At 56.6% G+C, this 19,413-nt stretch overlaps 6 protein-coding genes across 6 annotated transcripts; 4 read left to right on the top strand and 2 right to left on the bottom strand.

Moving 5' to 3' along the window:
* Positions 1 to 1,332: 1,332 nt before the first annotated feature.
* Positions 1,333 to 1,833, bottom strand: IUM83_05503 (putative polyprotein; the record flags this gene model as incomplete). The annotated part of the gene is made up of 1 exon (XM_067929644.1): positions 1,333 to 1,833. The coding sequence occupies one exon, from the start codon at positions 1,831 to 1,833 to the stop codon at positions 1,333 to 1,335; it is 501 nt and encodes a 166-aa protein (XP_067799579.1).
* A 10,744-nt stretch (positions 1,834 to 12,577) lies between these two features.
* Positions 12,578 to 14,468, top strand: IUM83_05504 (T-complex protein 1, eta subunit; the record flags this gene model as incomplete). Its single annotated transcript, XM_067929645.1, has 3 exons — positions 12,578 to 12,592; positions 12,681 to 13,205; positions 13,269 to 14,468. 3 exons carry the CDS (start codon positions 12,578 to 12,580, stop codon positions 14,466 to 14,468), a joined length of 1,740 nt encoding a protein of 579 aa, XP_067799509.1.
* A 475-nt stretch (positions 14,469 to 14,943) lies between these two features.
* On the top strand, positions 14,944 to 16,316 carry IUM83_05505 (Creatine kinase B-type; the record flags this gene model as incomplete). Its single annotated transcript, XM_067929646.1, has 2 exons — positions 14,944 to 14,950; positions 15,016 to 16,316. 2 exons carry the CDS (start codon positions 14,944 to 14,946, stop codon positions 16,314 to 16,316), a joined length of 1,308 nt encoding a protein of 435 aa, XP_067799532.1.
* Positions 16,317 to 16,641: 325 nt separating this feature from the next.
* On the bottom strand, positions 16,642 to 17,075 carry IUM83_05506 (50S ribosomal protein L20; the record flags this gene model as incomplete). Its single annotated transcript, XM_067929647.1, has 2 exons — positions 16,642 to 16,848; positions 16,935 to 17,075. 2 exons carry the CDS (start codon positions 17,073 to 17,075, stop codon positions 16,642 to 16,644), a joined length of 348 nt encoding a protein of 115 aa, XP_067799533.1.
* A 407-nt stretch (positions 17,076 to 17,482) lies between these two features.
* Positions 17,483 to 18,420, top strand: IUM83_05507 (Protein phosphatase; the record flags this gene model as incomplete). Its single annotated transcript, XM_067929648.1, has 3 exons — positions 17,483 to 17,968; positions 18,044 to 18,154; positions 18,241 to 18,420. 3 exons carry the CDS (start codon positions 17,483 to 17,485, stop codon positions 18,418 to 18,420), a joined length of 777 nt encoding a protein of 258 aa, XP_067799534.1.
* A 518-nt stretch (positions 18,421 to 18,938) lies between these two features.
* Positions 18,939 to 19,337, top strand: IUM83_05508 (uncharacterized protein; the record flags this gene model as incomplete). Its single annotated transcript, XM_067929649.1, has 1 exon — positions 18,939 to 19,337. One exon carries the CDS (start codon positions 18,939 to 18,941, stop codon positions 19,335 to 19,337), a length of 399 nt encoding a protein of 132 aa, XP_067799530.1.
* Positions 19,338 to 19,413: the final 76 nt, after the last annotated feature.

Raw genomic sequence — 19,413 nt, forward strand, 5'->3', positions numbered from 1 at the left:
CAAGGTCTGTTGTAGCCTGGCGTTCAGTTTTTTCACGCGTCGTCGAATCCATGGTATTCAATTGATTTTGTATTTGGTCTAGTTCTTCTATTTGTACTAACGCATAATTCTGGTGTTTCTTCGAGGCGGAATAGAGCATGTTGATAGAACTTTGGGGAAGAACAGCCATGAATTTGCACAGCTTGGGACAGTTTGGTTTACGCAACGAGCTTTTGTAGCAATGGCTTGTTTTTGTTGAGCAGGTGAGCACTCACCAGGTGCTGCTCGTCGCTTTGAGCGCATACTCGGTCATGCCCTCTGTGATTGCCACTTGGTCACCGCTCACTCTCGCTAGCCGTACCGTAATCCCTTTAAACTTAGCCAGCATCGACCGAAGCGCTTTCCTTCGTCGGCTATGAGAAGCGCTACGCGCTAAGGTGAACCCAGGACTTCTCCCATTTTACTGTCGCTCATTCTTGTCAAATAGTTCATTCGTGACGGAGACTACTATTTCGCAATATGATGTCACATACACCGAGAGCAAACCTCTCTCTTGTCGGGCGAGGTCTACTCCGAGGAAGCTGCGTTGGAAGGAAGAAGTTTCAATAAGGTAGCGCAGTGGGGTTGCTCTTCTTTATTATCTGCTTAAAGAGAGTGAACGGAGTAGGCGCTCGCTCGGACGGTGGATCTGAAACCACCGCTCATTTTACCTAGGCTACTCGCTAAAGTTGCAAACATAAATGTCAGCGCTAGCTTCTTGACCTGCTGGTATTAATGAGGACCTGAACGTGGATCACCCACTCGGTAACACTGAACCACTTGCCCGTTGCAGGTTTGGCTGCCTTGTCAGACTTGGCTGGCTTCTTCGCCTCGTTGTTGTGCTTGCGCTTGGGTGAATTTGAGGGCCGCGGATTTTCCTTTTGCACGTGCGCACGCGGGGTCCTGTATCATGCTATCCCTGAAGTAGTGCATGCGTGACTTCTCAGAGACCGGTGAGCCGTTTCCAGGCAGCGCCGTGATTAACGTCGTGAGGTGGCGCATCGCCGTGAGGTGCTCCGTGACCGTGCCGTCTCGTACCTCGTGCCAGTTGCGGATCATGTCGATGAGATGTTCTCACGTACGTCGGCCATCGCCAACGGCTGACTGCTGTCAGCTCCCAAATCCCCACTTCCCACTTCGTTCGTTGCGCGTGACATCACACGTTCCGCGACTTGGTTGTGTTATCGGGGGCGGGCCTGCTACACCACCGAATGACTTCACGGCATGGTCCCCAGTCCCGCGCGAAGTCTACCACTTTCCTTGCTTGCACTCCGGATCACCTCGCCAGTGATCCTTGTCACCACAGGCATTGCATTATGAGTTCATTTTCTTCTTGGCCATTCGGGCTAGAGTAATCGTTGAGCTCGAGGTGGAGCTCCCACTACTCTTGCTCCCACTACTCTTGCTCCCACCATACTTGCTGCCACGCTGGCTCGACGTAGAACGACGAGGCCCTTTCCCATTACTGCGAGTTTGCTGCACTGCATTTGCCTGTGGCTGAGTCGGGAGTGGCAGCTCTGCTGCTATCGGGAACGCGCTGCACGCACTGGATTTCAGCATTTTCCAGTCGCCCTCGTGCATCACGAACTGTTTGTAGCTAGGATCACGCTGTAGCCTTTCGGTGACTTCGTCCGCAATGACCGGGTAGACAGCATGTGCCTTGGTGGGTACGATCTTGGCGAGTCGAGGGTCAGAGATCGGGTCGTTGTTTTCAGCCAGATCACGCTGCATCTGCAGCAAGCCCGCAATGTACTCACGTACAGGCTCGTCAGGGCGAAACGTCCGCCCGTAGAGCCGCTCCCATTTCAACATCATGTTCCCTCCTCGGTCCTGCCCGAAATCCTCCTTCAGGGCGCGCCACAGTTCCACGGGATCGGCTAGGTTTACCACGTCATTTTAGCGGAGCAGGACTTCATTGGAGATAGTTGAGACCAACAGGTCATTCGCCTGTGATTGTGGCTGAGTCAACACTGCCTTGCGCTCGCCGGCTAGCTTTCGTTGATCGGCTCATTGCTGATGACGAGCTGTGCCAAGGTTGACACGTTGAGCCGGTGAGGCCTCGCAGTGGCCACCCGGGGTAGGCCTCCGGCTTGGAGAGCTTTTGGTCGACCTGCAGGGTCACCACAGCTGCAACGCGGTTCATCGTTTCTTGCTCCTGCTCTAGGTAGTCGCTACGGTGCTCGAGGCTTGTTGCTGCACTCGCCACACTGCTACCAAAGCACTCGCCTCTGTGTGCTTGAGGCGAGGGCGATCGTTCTCGAAATGAGCGAACAGCCAGTTGCAGGTGGCCGTTCCCGCCAAATTAGCCTATGGACGTCGCGTATCCTTGGGTTCAGCTAATGACGAGGCCTGATCGTCTTGCGTCACAGGTGCTGATGTCCTGGGGACTGGTCGGATTTCTGCTCAGAATCCCTAACTTCTTCACAGTTACCGACACTTCGCATCGAGGGCACTTCGTCTGCTGTCGGCTGCTGGACCCCACGATGCTGTTGATCGGTGTAACGGGGTTACACACACAAGTGACAACAGTCACTTGTGCATGACAACGGTCACAAGTGACAACTGTCACTTGTGCATGGCAATTGCCGCTTATGGTTTAACAGATAAATATCTGTTAAAGGTTTTAGATACTTCCTCACATTGGTGTAAGACACACCAATGGATACATTGAAGTGGACCACCACAGTGAGTGGTCCACACATACCCGAAAGATCCTATTGGTAGAAAGCAGCATCTTTCTACCAATCAGAGACATGCATATTAGCGGGGCTCTGACAGCCAGCCGCTGCCAACCCTTTCATAGATGATAAACAGTTTTTAGCAGATTTTAGAGGAAGATCAATTTACAAACAATACAGTTCTCATTTTACCTTAAACTACCTATTTGGTGTTTTATTTGATTTATATTATACTTGTGGACTCAAGTATAATTAATTCAAATTATTAATAAACTCCTACGCTTCCTCATACACGTAGCGCGACGTGTAAGCTAAAGTAGTGAGCCAAAGTAGGCCCACTACACCTGGTAGCACTTTGTAGTCCGTCCAACGACCGACTACTTGACGTTCGTACGAGGTGTACGAACGCGGAGCCGAGAACCACATGAGCACAGAGGTGCCCATGGAGAGCTCCAATACGCCTGCAACTCATGTTGCACGCGCGGACTGCCCCCACCTGTCGGATCCAGAGTGGGAGGCCCTCCAACGACTGTCAACAGTCATTGGGGAGGCGGCGATAGCTACAATGTTGCGTACGCTATCGCCGACAGAGCAACATGGTGTTGCTCTGGGATTCATCATGAAGGAGCAGCGCGATGCTGCTTCTTCAACAACGGCGTCGTCCGGGACGACACCGCGTGCTCAATCATTAAAATTGAGCGTGAGCAATTATGTAGGAAGAGAGGGCGAGCCTCTCCTCCGATGGCTTGTCGAACTCGACACAGCCATCGCGGCTCGACGTATCGTCGACCCGTTGTCAAAGGTTGCGTTCGCCATGTCATGTCTTGGCGGACGAGCGAGGAGTTGGGCGTACGGACGCCGACTCTCAGATCCTACGTGCTTTAGCACGTACGAGATATTCAAAGAGGAGCTCAAACAAGCGTTTGAGCCCCCGCAAAATGAATTCCGGTCGAGGACGGAATTCCTCGACCTGCAGCAGGGTAAGCATGACGTCCATGCTTACGCGCAGCGTGCACGGTACTTGGTCTCGAACATCGTGACCAACCCGATAGACGAGGCGACTAAAGTCGTCACGTTCATGAAGGGACTGAGAGATGGGCCTGTGAAGACCTATCTCTTCCGAGAGTACCCGAGTATTCTCGAAGCTGCGATTACTCTTGCCATGCAAGAAGAGTTTAGCCTGCGGCAGGCTAAACTGCATGCGAATGTGCCGAGGTCGCAACCGCGCCCGGTAGTGAGCACGGGAGGTCCGGAACCAATGGACCTCTCGAATGCAACGGCTGCTGGTCACCAGCAGCACGGAAATAATGTGCGATGCTTCCGTTGCGGAAGGATCGGTCACTTTGCCAGAGAGTGCACGGCTCCCGTGCACTACAATAGTGGCCGTCGTGGCGATGCTGGGCATCGCCGCGAACAAACAAAAAACGCGAACATCCAGTAGGCGCGGGGCGCCCTACTGGTAATGCAGTCGCGCGTGCCGACATCGGGCACGCGACACTGAGGACTGCAGCCCCCAGTGAGACCAGCTCTCACTGCAAGAAACAAGATGACAGGCCGAACCTAGTCATCTTGAAGGTTTACTCGAAGAGAGCGAGTGACTCTCTTCGAGCTTTGGTAGATTCAGGCGCGTCGAACAACTTTGTTCGACTACGAAGCCTGCCGAGACTTGACTTCGAGGAGGTAGATACACCTCGAAGTCTTCTGGAGGTACGACTGGCAACAGGTGCCATCGTGAAGACCGAGAAGCGCGTCGTGAACGTGCGCTTCTCGTACAAACAACGAGTGTTTGTCGAACACTTTATCGTCCTGGACCTGGACGATAAGTTCGACGTAGTAATGGGCATGCCGTGGCTTGCACGGCATGATCCGGTGATAGACTGGAAGAAGCGCACGCTCGTGCGCTTCGTACGCGATAGCGGAACAGAGAGCGATGGCCCTGTTACCGCAGCGCGCGCACCAGCAGGTGCGCGCGGCTCACCAGTCGAGACAGCGCTTCATGCTGCTGTCCCGGAGTGCCCAGGAAGTGCGCGAGGGCGCGCACAAGTGAGACCCACGTCGGCAATGCTGCCGACGTCGGAAGAAAAGATGTGTTGGTTCCGGGAACCAACACCCACGTTCAAGCGTGTAGGGACAGTCCCTGACCCGAAGCGGTCAGGTCGACAACGACGCGTCGGCTCCGGGAGCCGACGCACCCTCGGTCATGAGGGGCTCCGCCAATGAATGGCGTCGAGGTGACGAAGGCGTGTCAACTCCGGGAGTTGACGCTGCAAACAGTGCGGACGGTTGCAAACGTACCGCACTGACGCAATTTGCATGCTGTCGTGCAGCCGGGCTGCACGACGAAGCGCCATGCGATCAAGCCGGGCTTGATATCGCGCGCCCGCAGACAGGGTCTGCCGGCGAAGGGACACATTACCGTGCAGCCGGGCTGCACGAAGGAAAATGCGGTCAAGCCGGGCTTGATACCGCGCGCCCGGGGACAGGGTCCGCCGGCGAACGACTGTCCACGGCCGGGCCTGGACAAGAAGAACAACTGTGCGGAGCCGGGCTCCGCACAACAAGAAGACGGCGCAAGCGGAAAACGCTGCGCAAGTCTCGGTCCGGGACCGAGACGCAACAAGAGCAGTCTGCTGGGCAGACTGCGGTGGTGACGCCGAATGTCAAGACGCTAAGCGTCTTGACGCGCACCGATACTGGATTCCATTATCGTGACATGGAACTCGCTAGTCCTCCGACGACGGCGTCGGAGTTGACTTCGCTTCCAGCCATGAGCTGGAAGCGCTTCACGCGCGACTTGCACGATGGACGCATCGAACAAGTCTGCGTTCTTTCGGACAGCGAAAGAACGGCTAGCGAGAGCGAAGAGCTGAGGCAGCTCTTCATGGGAAGTACCACTGAGAGTGAAGACACTCTCAGTGCGAAGACGAAGCGAGAGCGCTTCGAGGAACAAGGTTGGGACTCGCTGAAGTCGAGTCCCTATTACGAATTGTTGAGGGAGTACAAAGACGTACTCCCGGAAGACATTCCTGCGGAGCTTCCGCAGGATAAGGGCATTCAGCACGAGATTGATCTCGTGCCGGGCACGAAGTACTGTGTCACGCGGCAGTGGCCACTGCCGCGAGAGCAAGTGAAAGCGATCGACGATTTCTTTGAAAGTCGTCGTAAAGCAGGACAAGTGCGGGAATCAAAGTCCCCGCACAGTGCTCCGACGTTCTGTGTCAAAAGCCACAGGGCGGATGGCGCATCGTTCATGCCTACAACAAGCTGAACGATGCGACGGTACCGGCGCAGACGCCGATACCACGAAAAGATGTTATCATCGATTCGATGGCCGGGAGCACCGTTTACAGTGCTCTCGACTTGCGAGATGGATTTTATCAAATCCTAATGCGTGAGAGCGATATCCCTCTCACGGCAGTGAGCACGCCAAGCGGCATGCTCTGGGAATGGCTAGTAATGCCACAGGGGCTTAAGAATGCCCCTGCGACTTTCAACAGGTGCGTGACGCACTTGTTGCGCTCGGTGCGCGACTTCGCACCGAGCTACTTCGATGATGTATTCATCCACAGCCGGGCTGTGGACGGGAAGACCGACGTAGAGATGCACAGGGTGCATCTCCGGTAGCTACTTGAGCTTATGCGAAAGCATAAGCTCTACGCGAACCTGAAGAAGTGTATCTTCGGGGCGAGCGAGATACCCGTCCTCGGGTGTCTCGTAGGGAAGAATGGTGTCCGCCCTGACCCAGAAAAGGTCAGAGTGATTAACGAATGGCCAACGCCTTCAAGTATCAAGGAACTGAGGCAGTTCCTTGGCCACGTACTTGTGCAAGTACGTGGAGGACTATGCGGGCAAGATCCGCCCGCTGTCACAGCTTCTTAAGAAAGAAGCTGTGTGGAATTGGACACCCGATTGCCAAAAGGCATTCGATACAGTCAAGCGGGGCTTGACTGAGGCGCCGATCTTGGCAGTGGCTGACCAAGATCGCCCATTTCACGTAGTGTGTGACGCATCCGATTTCGCGATCGGATGCGCGTTAGATGCAGCACGATCACGAGGGCCGTGATCGTGTCGTCTACCAATCGCGTCAGCTGAAGCCAGCTGAGCGCAACTATCCGGTGCATGACAAGGAACTCCTTGCCATGAAGTATGCACTCGCAAAGTTCCGAGTGTATTTGCTTGGAAGTAGACCATTTGTGGTCTACACCGACCATGCTTCACTGCGCACCGCAGTGAAGTCGCCACACATTTCACAAAGAATGGCGAGATGGCTCTCATTCTTTGCGGAGTATAACTTCCGGGTCGAATACAAACCCGGAAGATTGAACGTGGTGGCCGACGCGTTATCACGTCGGCCAGACTATGCAGAAGCTGTTGACGTCAATGCCATTGACGCCATGCGATCGAGCAAACCCACATCATCTCTGTTGGATGATGTGAAGGCCGCGTACGCGCACGACGCGGACGCGAAGCTCTTGCTGGCCTATGGCACAGCGCCTTCTGACAAGTCCCGTCAGAAGCTACCCAAGCACCTTCGAGCGCGTGCACACCGCTTTCGTGTGCACGACGGACTGCTACTCTACAACGCAGTCGACGACAACGCGGATCGCGTTGTCGTGCCGAATGACCATGACCTGCGACTCAGGATCATGTACGAGTATCATGATGCCCCGACTGCGGGACATCTCGGACGTGAGAAGACTTACGTCCTTCTCACGCGCGACTTCTACTGGCACCACCAGTATAAGTGGGTGCGCAAGTACATCCGTGCTTGCGAGGTGTGCCAACGCGTAAAGCCTGCGCCGTTTGCGCAGGCTCCATTACAATCACTACCGACTCCGTCGGAGTGTTGGAAGTCCATGTCATTGGACTTCATCTTTGGTCTTCCCCCGGACAGCGGAGGGAACACCGGTGTTGTGGTCTTTGTAGACCGTTTCAGCAAGATGGTACATCTTGCTGCGGTGCCGGCAGAGGTGACCGCGAAGCAGACGGCCCGTCTGTTCGTCGACATGGTGTTCAAACACCATGGCATGCCGTCCGACATCGTGTCGGACAGAGACCCGCGCTTCACAGCGCACCTGTGGCAAGAAGTGTTTACACTTCTTGGGAGCCAGCTTTCAATGTCGACTGCGGACCATCCGCAGACGGACGGTCAAACCGAGCGCGTGAATCGCGTGCTCGTCGATATGTTGAAGAGCTACGCTCACTCGTTCCAATACTGGAGCGAGTGTTTGTCGATGGCGGAATTCGCCATCAACAACTCGGTGCATGCCTCGACCGGGCATACACCGTTTTATGTGAATGCCATGCGGCATCCCCGTCTGCCGAGTTTACTCGGAGTGGTGGCTCCCACTTTAAGTGGGGGAGGATCTGCGACTGCATCACAGCAGTCGCAAAAAGCCGCTGACACCGGCACAGTGTCAGCCGCGACAACAAGGAACACGACAACCAGGTCTGCGCGGGGCGCAGACCTTGGCAGGAAGAACCAAGGGTCAGCGCACTGCGCTGACCCCCAGAACAAGGAAAACGAGTCTGTGCAGAGCACAGACTCCACAAGGAACAAGGACCACGGGTCTGCGCAGGGCGCAGACACCGCGAAGAACCACGCAGAGGCCGGGCCTCTTGCGGAGAGCGAGCTGAACGAGTTCAGCTCGGATGCGATTGACTTTATCAATAAAAGACAAGCCGTAATTCGGTTTGTCCAGGACACGATTGCAGCTTCTGTGGATAAACAGAAGCTGAACGCCGATAATATTGGCAGGGGCAACACAAATGAATTCAACGTGAATTCATTGGTTTTGTTATCTACTCAAAACCTGCCCAAACATGCAGTTTCGGATTTCGGAGCAAGCAAGCTTGCTCCGCGCTTCATCGGGCCATTCACGGTGATGGCACGCCACGGTAACGCATACACGCTAGACATACCGTCTAGCATGCGGCTCCACCCGACATTTTATGTCGGGCGGTTAAAGCCATACTTCCAGCACGAGCCAAGTGGCTCGTCTGACCCGAAGAGACAAACTCGACAGGGGAAACCCTCACCAGCGCGTAGTCGCGCTGGAGCAGTTAATACAGTCGGGCCTACAGCCCGACCGGCACGTTCAAGGCGGTCTGGGAGACCGCCAGAGCCGGGACACGAAGGAACAGAGCGGCAACCGCCGCGCTCTGAAAGTACTCCACGACCGTCACTTGGTCGTGGAGCAACACGAGATGAAGGTCAACACGGCGTTGACCATCGGAGCGTGTTTCCACCACCTCCGCCACCGCTGCGAGACGCACGCGGAGAAATTCGCTGGATCGTCCAGCGAATTGTTGATCATAGGAAAACAATCCGAGGTCCGGATTGTTTTCGCATTCGTTGGAGAGGTTTCCCTCCCCAACACGACACGTGGGAACCACGGAACGTCCTGATGGAAGACGTTCCGGACATGGTGAAGGAGTACGAAACCCAACACGCACTACCAGCAAGAAGGTAGTGCGAGCGCTGTAGTAATCTACAACGCCTGACAACTCGCGTGCTAGATAATTAGCACGGAGATCATTGAAGCTCTCAGGTATACATATAGTATACCTGTTGTGGTCGCGGTTGCTAATATGCACCGCCACCTGGACGGACAGTGCGCACAGCGCACGGACACCAGCCTCCACCGCAACAGCGTGGAGTTGCTAATACTTGCCACTTCGAGAAGGACTCGAAGTGCTTTGGCGTTTGCTTACCCGATCACGGTAAGCAACAGAAATTCGCTTAGAGATGTCGACGCATAGACGCGGTCGACATCGAAGAATCGTACACAGACACTGTGTTGTCTGTCCCCGTGGTAGCGGCGCACCTCGCGCTATCGCGCATTGTACACAGCAACAGAGAGTTTACACTCTGTTGCAATAGTGGTCTTCAACTTGATCGTGCTCATTGCAGATGAGCACGGAAATCCTAGCACAAACAATTGACAAGCAGTCAATATTAATTGACGTGTCGATACCGACACGTCTAAGCTTAACGGGGGGATGGTGTAACGGTTACACACACAAGTGACAACAGTCACTTGTGCATGATAACGGTCACAAGTGACAACTGTCACTTGTGCATGGCAATTACCGCTTATGGTTTAACAGATAAATATCTGTTAAAGGTTTTAGATACTTCCTCACATTGGTGTAAGACACACCAATGGATACATTGAAGTGGACCACCACAGTGAGTGGTCCACACATACCCGAAAGATCCTATTGGTAGAAAGCAGCATCTTTCTACCAATCAGAGACATGCATATTAGCGGGGCTCTGACAGCCAGCCGCTGCCAACCCTTTCATAGATGATAAACAGTTTTTAGCAGATTTTAGAGGAAGATCAATTTACAAACAATACAGTTCTCATTTTACCTTAAACTACCTATTTGGTGTTTTATTTGATTTATATTATACTTGTGGACTCAAGTATAATTAATTCAAATTATTAATAAACTCCTACGCTTCCTCATACACGTAGCGCGACGTGTAAGCTAAAGTAGTGAGCCAAAGTAGGCCCACTACAATCGGCATCACCGGTAGGTCCCACGTCTCCTCTTCCTAGCGCAGTTGGGTTCATAACCTGAGAAGTGCTATGTGACATGTACGTGTGTCGTTTGTGTAGCTGTCAAAGCAACAGGGCGATAGCAGTGCTGGTGGGGAGGAGGAGGAGGAGGAGGAGGAGGAGGAGGAGGAGGAGATGGCGTTGCCGTGGCGGGAACTACCAGGGCGGCGGGGTTGCTTGTGCTCCAGCTGGAGGATACAGAATTGCGTGCCGAGCTATGCAGCAGCTCGGTACCCGGCGCCGCAGCCCTGGGACCCTTGCTGCTGTGGTGAGGAGTCACTAGCTTCTCTGCTCTGCCTGCTACAAGTGCTGCCTTTGCTACAAGTGCTGCCTTTGCTACTGCTACTGCTGTTACTGTTGCTGCTGCTGTGACTGGTGGTTGGCAACCACCGCCGCGCGGAGCAACGAGAGGCAGCGACTTCTCGCAGTCGCAGCAGTTTATGTGCTGGCAACAGGGTTTGGTAGTAGTGAGAATTTTAGGTTAGTAGTGAGACTTTGATCCAATATCACTACTACTACTATAGTAGAACGGCTTTGGCGTAAGTAGTATCACTACTAATTAGCACTACTAATTAGCACTGTGTACCCATTTTGACGTCTACCACAGCTTTCGCTTGCTTTCCTCCATGCGCCTCAGTTCCTGACGATTGTGGCGCAATATTAGCTGCCGTTGCGCTCGCTCATTGTCAGTCCTTGTCCTTAGCGGGTTCATAACGAAAGATCCTGTTGTAGGTCTTGCTGGACGGGATAGCGATGTTCGGGTACTAGGGTATCATGAAAGGCCGGTGTCCTTACTATGTTGTGCGCCAGCCCTTGATAGACAAAGCACATTGATGAGATCCACAATCACTTAACATATCAGTTATTTGCACACGCACCGTCGCGGATCAGCCATCGCAAAATATGACCCGAAATTTATTCTTGAGTCACCGGAGCTTTCCACCACGTTTTTTGCCGCTTGGTAGGTTGCACCGCCGGTTCACTAAACTTGGGAGGGGCTTGGCGCTTCTCTTCTGCTTTGGGAGATACTTGAACCATGAAGCGATTGGCGAGACTCGGACGATGCTGCTGAGCTTGGATCGCCAACTCGTGCTGTTTGTGTTTGGATATCACGTGAGTCTTGACATTAGACACGATGCTAGCGAATCTTGCCATGTCTTCGTCTTCGCACACAGCATGTAAATGTGCGTGAACGTCTTGCCCCTGTAGGCGGTAGGCTTCTCTAAACGGTGTATCACATTCCAAACCGAGTCAGTCCCTTTCTTAGGCAGCTTGTGAATGATGTGATTCGATATGCCACCCGTCAATGCTTCATCTTTCTCAGCGTCTCCTTGCGCGAGATCTGTCATGGTGGCGTCACTTGAACACGAGATACCGGATATGCTGCTTGGTGTGATCTCCTATAAAAATCACAGCCAGTATCGAAGAATCTGCTCACATGCAAGCGACTGCACAACCTGCATTCAGAAAGTGTTAGGGGAAACAGATCATACGCGAAGATATCACCACAGCATTGTTACCGTATTGAGAGGTCGACATCTGGCTTCGCGCAGAGCTCATTGCTGCACAAGTGGTGTACCTGTCCGTCACAAACAGGGCAAGGAGATGTCTCCGCTATCTCGCTCCAATGGCAGTTGATCTTAGCGCACTTCATGGGTGTGTTGCTTGAGCCGCAAAACGAGAAATGAGCGACGGAGCGAGAAGGGGAGGCCGCGAAGCCACCAATTTTCGCGCCCTTCGAAGATCTCACATGGGTTGAAGTTTGGGGAACTATAGTAGTGCTAACTAGTACTACTAATGGCATTTTTCTCTCTACTATTCAATTAGCACTACTAATCGGCCAAACCACCAGTACTATAGCATAGCACTACTAATTAGTAATGATATAGCACTACTAACGCTACTATTCTGGGGTCTACTACCGAACCCTGGCTGGCAAGCATCGCCTCGGTCGCCTGCTGCCTTCCCGTGGCCTGATGTTGGTACCTCTGGTACGTCACACAAACTTGAAATTGAACTTGAACGTGGTCTTGGTTTCGGGGAGTTGCCGTACAGGATTGAGCGCGTAAACCTGCAGGACACAACCTCACGAGGCTGCATCGCGCTAAGCCTTGAGCAAGACATACTTAATGGAGAACCTAATAAAAAGGATCTCCACTAAGTTGTCGTCTCGGCTAAGTTCGGTCTCCACTAAGTTGCTATCTCCGCTAAGTTCGATTTGGTCTCCAAGATTTCGTGTGTGGTGCCCCAATCTTCCTTGGCCAGAGAGCCCCGACATCGTAGCCTCGCCCCGCCTCCGCCGCCTCGACGCACCATGAACGGCATGATGGTACGCGCGCGCTTCCCTCCCCTTGTCCTCCCTCCCTGCTCTCCTGTCTCCCAGCTAACCGTCCGCTTCCTTCCGCCTGACCGAGCAGCAGCCGCAGATCATCCTGCTGAAGGAAGGCACGGACACGAGCCAGGGCAAGGCCCAGCTCATCAGCAACATCAACGCGTGCCAGGCCGTGATGGAGGCCGTGCGCACCACGCTGGGCCCGCGCGGCATGGACAAGCTGATCCACACGGGCGGCAAGACCACCATCTCCAACGACGGCGCCACCATCATGAACCTGCTGGACGTGGTGCACCCGGCGGCCAAGACGCTCGTGGACATCTCGCTCTCGCAGGACGCCGAGGTGGGCGACGGCACCACGTCCGTCGTGCTGCTGGGCGCCGAGTTCATGCGCCAGGCCAAGCCCTTCGTCGAGGAGAACATGCACCCGCAGATGATCATCAAGAGCTTCCGCAAGGCCGGCCAGCTGGCCGTGCAGAAGATCAAGGACATCGAGATCCGCGTGGCCGACTCGGACGAGGTGGGCCGCCGCCAGATGCTGGAGCGCGTCAGCGGCACGGCGCTCAACTCGAAGCTCATCTCGCGCCACAAGCAGTTCTTCTCCCCCATGGTACGGGCATCTACTTGTCCTTTGTCGCGGATTTTTTTTTCTAACCATTTTTTATTTTTGTAGATTGTCGACGCGGTGCTGAGCCTGGACGAGGGCCTGGACATCAGCATGGTCGGCGTCAAGAAGGTGCCCGGCGGATCGGTCACGGACTCGTTCCTGGTGAAGGGCGTGGCTTTCAAGAAGACCTTCTCGTACGCCGGCTTCGAGCAGCAGCCCAAGACCTTCGTGAACCCGAAGATCCTGCTGCTGAACGTCGAGCTGGAGCTCAAGTCGGAAAAGGAGAACGCCGAGGTGCGTCTGGACGACCCCACTAAGTACCAGTCGATCGTGGACGCCGAGTGGAACATTATCTATGAGAAGCTGGAGCTGTGTGTGAAGAGCGGCGCCCAGATTATTCTGTCCAAGCTGCCTGTGGGTGACTTGGCGACGCAGTACTTCGCTGACCGCGGCCTCTTCTGCGCCGGCCGTGTCGCGCAGGACGACATGGAGCGCACGCAGCGTGCCACCGGTGGTGTGGTGCAGACTTCCGTGCACGACATGAACCCGTCGGTTCTCGGCTCGTGCGGCCGCTTTGAGGAGCGCCAGGTCGGCAACGAGCGATACAATATCTTCATGGAGTGTGCTGAGGCCAAGAGCTCCACGATTGTGCTGCGCGGTGGTGCCGAGCAGTTCATCGAGGAGGCTCACCGATCTGTGCACGACGCGCTCATGGTTGTGAAGCGCGCCGTGGCTTCGTCTACGGTTGTGGCTGGTGGTGGTGCCATTGAGATGGAGATCTCGCGTCACCTGCGCCAGTACGCGCGCACCATCGAGGGCAAGGCACAGCTGCTGGTGAACGCCTACGCCAAGGCGTTTGAGATTATCCCTCGCCAGATCGCCGAGAACGCCGGTCACGACGCGACTGACATCCTCAACCGCCTGCGCCAGAAGCACTTCAAGGACCCCGAGGAGGGCAAGTGGTTCGGCGTCGACATCACCACGGGCGGCATCTGTGACACATACGAGTCGCACGTGTGGGAACCTGCGGCCAACAAGATTAACTCGATCGCGGCGGCGACGGAGGCAGCATGCCTCATCCTGTCCGTGGACGAGACCGTGCGCAACCCCAAGTCGGAGCAGCCGCAGGCCGGTCCTGCTGGCGGCGCGTTTATGAGCGCCGCCATGGGCGGCCAGGGCATGCGTGGCATGATGGGCGGCGGCCGGGGAGGCCCCAGCGGCATGGGCCGCGGCGTGCGCGCTTTCCGCGGCAAGGGTGGCGCATAAGCGCCGCGCAGGCCGATATTTGCTGCGCCTTTAGGTAGAGACAACGCGGCCGGACCCCGATCCGGGAGGCCGCGCGAGGGCTTGTGACTTTGACTTCGAGGAGAGAGAGAGCAAGGCAACCGATCGTGTAGGTGTGCTGGTCGTGGTAAATTTGCGGCTGACGTCGACACAAAAACATACTTATTGAGTACAAGTTCACTGCCAACCACGCGCAGCAATTACGCAGAGCTACATATGCATGCACTGCAGCAAGCTTGGCAATTACCTTGACCTGGCAGGCCCACCACAATTGCCTTGACCTGCCTGTGCCACCAGCAACGACGTTGAAGTTGGCCCGACCTTGCGAATCTTTAGGCGTCTCTTCGACAAAGATCGCAAATGAGCAAATGAGCGCCGCTCGTTTGGCATTTCCAGACTGGTCGGCCACTGCCCAAGCCTCTCGCGCCTCGGAAGCAGCCTCGCCCAAGCACCAACCATGTTGAGTACGTCCCAGTGCTCCCGGAGCCGTCTCGCTTCGCTAACTCTGCTACTTGCTTGGATGCTCCAGGTCGCATGCTCAAGTCCAACGCCCGCTACATCGCGGGGGCCGGCGCCGTGACGCTTGGCCTGGCGGCGTCGACGCTGGCGCAGACCAAGCCCGCTGAGAGCTCCAACTCGACGGCCGAGGTGCTGCTGGACATCTCGGGCCGCCTCAAGAATATCGAGCGCGACCTGGGCATCGGCGGCGGCGGCGCGGCGGCCTCCAAGCCCAAGTACAACAACTACCCCGTGCTCACGCCCAAGCACAAGAGCCTCATGGCCAAGCACCTGACGCCCGAGATCTACGACAAGCTCAAGGACCGCCGGACAGCCAGCGGCTACACGATCGACCAGGCCATCCAGACGGGCATCGATACCCCCCACCTGGGCGTGGGCGTCGTGGCCGGCGACGAAGAGTCGTACCAAACCTTCAAGGAGCTCATGGACCCCGTCATTGAAGGCTGGCACGGCTACAAGCCCACGGACACCCACAAGACGGACATCGATCCGTCCAAGATCCGCAACGGCAAGATCCCGGACAGTTACGTCATCTCGACGCGCATCCGCGCCGGCCGCAGCGTGCGCGGCCTGGCCCTGCCGCCTGGAACTTCGCGTGGTGAGCGTCGCGAGGTGGAGCGCGTGCTGTCCAAGGCACTGAGCAACCTCACCAAGGACCTGGCCGGCAAGTACTACCCGCTCAGCAAGATGACCAAGGAGGAGGAGCAGCAGCTCATCGACGACCACTTCCTCTTCCAGAAGCCCGGCGGCGGCACTTTGCTGACCAACGCGGGGGCCGCCCGTGACTGGCCCGACGGACGCGGCATCTTCCACAACAACAACAAGACCTTCTTGGTGTGGGTCAACGAGGAAGACCACATGCGAGTGATCGCCATGCAGAACGGCGGCAACATCCAGGAAGTGTTCGACCGCTTCAGCCGCGGCGTGTCGGACGTGGAGGAGGTCGTCAAGGGCGAGGGTCGTGAGTACATGTACGACAACCACCTGGGCTTCGTCTGCACTTGCCCGTCCAACCTGGGCACGGGTCTGCGCGCTAGCGTCATGATCAAGTTCCCGCAGTTGTCCAAGGAGTCTGAGCGCTTCTACAGCTTGTGCTCTGCTCTGGGCCTCCAGGCTCGTGGCTCGAAGGGCGAACACTCGCCTCCTGGCCCGGGCGGCGTCTACGATGTCTCCAACAAGGCCCGCATTGGCTTCTCGGAAGTGGAGCTGGTGCAGACCATGATCGACGGCATCTGGAAGCTCATTGAGCTCGAGGAAGACCTGAAGAAGGGCCGCCCGATCGACAAGAAGGTCGCTGCCATCTTGAAGTAAGCCCTGCACACACGAGTATGTATGCATGCATACCGCCCAACGCGAGCTTGAGACGATCAAGTGGCGCTCTGTGAATGTTGAAGGGGTGGAGCGGTGGGTCAGATGAAGCCTCACTGCGTGAGTCAGGGAGGAAATCTACGAGAGACAACAACATGAGCTGAAAAAAATAAAAATGTCAAGTCTCTTCATCACACAACCGACTTGCATTGCCAGCACGCGCTTCTCTATCAAGCCAAGACTGCACAACAACGACGAGCTGCATTTGCCTGCCTGCTTCCGTACCAATCTACCTATGCCCGACCTGACGCTTGAAGGTTCAGCATATTTACAGGGCCTTGGTGACGCCCTCCATGTGCTTGACGACCTCCAGCACCGACTTGAAGCTGAAGGGCTCCGTGGCGGCCATGTCGGCCAGCACCTTGCGGTTCAGCTCGATGCCCGAGCCGTTCATCTTGCCGTAGAGCTTCGAGTACGAGAGGCCCTCCTGGCGCGCGCCGGCGTTGATCTTCTGGATCCACAGCGAGCGCATGTCCTGCGGCCATTGCAACACAATTAAAGCGAATAAGTAACATAATAACAATAGCCAACTTCGCGTAACAAAAGTTTTAATTTACGTACGCGCTTCTTCTGCTTGCGGTCGCGGTACTGGTACTGCAGACCCTTCTCCACGCGGTTGATGGCCGTGCGGTAGCACGAGTTGGCGCGGCCGCGGTAGCCCTTGGCCATGGCCAGGATCTTCTTGTGCTTCGCCCACGACATGCTGCTCTGCTGCTGCTGCTGCTAGTGCGTCCTTCCTGCCTTCACAGAGTCCGAGTCTGCGGTGGGGAGCTCCTTTGGTGACCACTGCCCTCGGGTCCGATTTATGTCCAATCAGAGACACAATTTCCCCTGATTGGTCGAAAGTGTTATTGCGGGAGTTATATACTGCGAGCCGCACACCCGAGCGGAGCCGAGGCAACCGACATCATGATGCTGCAGCGCCTGGGCCGCCGCGCGGGCGCCACTTCCGTCCAGCGATCTCTGCGCCGAGCAGCCATGACGCAGCCGCAGCGACGCGGCTTCCACTTCAGCTCGGCGGCGGGCAAGCCGGACGGCAACGGGCGCGTGGCCAGCGCCGCGTCCTTCTTCCTGGACGCCAAGGCCGCGTGTAAGGGCAGCGCTGCGCGCTGGGCAAAGACCACAGCGGCATCGGCGCCAACCCGACCACGTGCGGCGAGGACTCGTTCTTCCTCACGCCCGACGTGGTGGGCGTGGCCGACGGTGTCGGCGGCTGGAACGAGAACGGCGTGGACCCGGGCAAGATCTCGCGCAGCCTCATGCGCAACGCGGCCGTGTTCGTGCGCCAGCAGACGGCCAGCAACCAGAGCGCCACCACGCAGCAGGTGCTCGCGCACGGGTACAACCAGGCGCTGCTGGACGACGAGGTGGAGGCGGGCAGCACCACCGCGTGCATCGTGCGGCTCAAGCAGTCGCCCGAGGGCAAGCCCGTGCTCGAGTACTCGAACCTCGGGGACTCAGGCTTCGTGGTCATCCGGAACGGAGAGATCATCTTCCGCAGCAGATTCCAGTACTACGGACGCGCGCCGTACCAGCTGGCCAAGATCCCGCTGCGGTTCAAGCAGTACGGCGCCATCGAGAATCACCCCGACGATGTACGTTAGGCTGATTAGTTGGTGGAGAGGTGCTTTGTGCGGGCTTGCTTACCGGCGCTTGTCGTCGCGCTGTAGGCGGACTCGGGCGAGATTGATGTGCAGGATGGCGACCTCGTGGTGCTCGCGACCGATGGCGTATGGGATAACTTCGCCCCTGATCTGCAGAAGGCACCCTCGCAGTTCCCGGTAGGCCCCCTGCATGTGCTGGTTTGGTTTCGGAAGATTGCAGGTGTTAACGAGCGGTGTTTTGTTTTTGTTTTTCTTTGGAGCAGCCTGTGCTTTCGTGGCGACGGTACTGGTCGGGCGAGCTTGCGTCCTTCGTGGATGTGATCGCGGAGAACCCCGACAAGGCCGCCGAGAACATCGTGCTGGCCTCGCTCCGCCACAACCTCAAGCCGGACGACATCACGGTCGTCGTGGCGAAGGTAGTCGTGGTGGCGTCCAAGCTCTAGAGCGCAAGTTGATGTCCGCATCCTCGCATAGATAAATACAGCGAGTCGCGTTGGGAACTGATTGCTTGCTGTATCACTGTCGAGCTTGGCGTCATCGGGCGTCATCGGGTGTAATCGATTATTCCACCACGCATATGGGTACACATTCAGCAGTCCGCTCCTACACATACAGCAGTCCGCTCCTGCTGCGCTTGCGCTGAACTTGCTGCCGCCTCCTGCAGCAGCAGTCCTGCAGGCCATGGTGGGTCAACGAGCGTCAGGCTGGCACTGCCAGCAGCCCGGTGTTGAAGTGGGTACGCCGGCTGGGATTCGCTGATAGTCCAGCCGGTTTTCGGCCAGTCACGCCGCCTTCGCCGCACTTGACTTCAGTATGGGCAATAAAATGGAACGAGTTTTCGAGTGATCGCAGCACTCCCGCTTTTGACCCGCGCTGGCTCCGTCGCGCCTATCTTCCGACCCGCGTCGTGGCGACGCCGCCCTGAGACGAGCAAGCCCCGCCTCCGCCAGTCCACCAGCCCATGGCGTCAGACCAAGCGCGCCCGCCTGCTCCGCCAATCCGAGCGCACTCGGACGACTCCCAGCAGCGGCACCGTGCGCGCCCCGGCAGCGCGCGCCTCGCCGCCGCGCCGTCGCCGTTCCACAACCTGCTCACGGCCCGCCAGCGCCGACGCACGTTCAGCGGCACGTCGGGCGAGTTCAACGAGCTGCTGAACCTCGAGAGCAGCACCGCCAAGTCCGTCGAGGTGTTCCGCGGTGAGGCGCGCGGCATTCTGCACGGCATCTTCTTCGTGCTGCTGCTGCGCTTCGTGATGGCGCTCGTGGTCACGGTGGGCACGCTCGGGTTGGCCGCCGTGCTGATCCTCATGGTCAAAGAGCCCGGCGCGTCGCTCTCGAGCTACTTGCTCTTCTACTCGTGAGCGTCGTCGCTCGTGTGGTCGTTAAAGCCGCTGGCTGTTTCGAGACGCTCGCAGGTTGATGGGCGGAAGTATTTAT

This window comes from Phytophthora cinnamomi (genome assembly GCF_018691715.1).
Source record: "Phytophthora cinnamomi strain GKB4 chromosome Unknown Contig4, whole genome shotgun sequence".
Lineage (NCBI taxonomy): Eukaryota > Oomycota > Peronosporomycetes > Peronosporales > Peronosporaceae > Phytophthora > Phytophthora cinnamomi.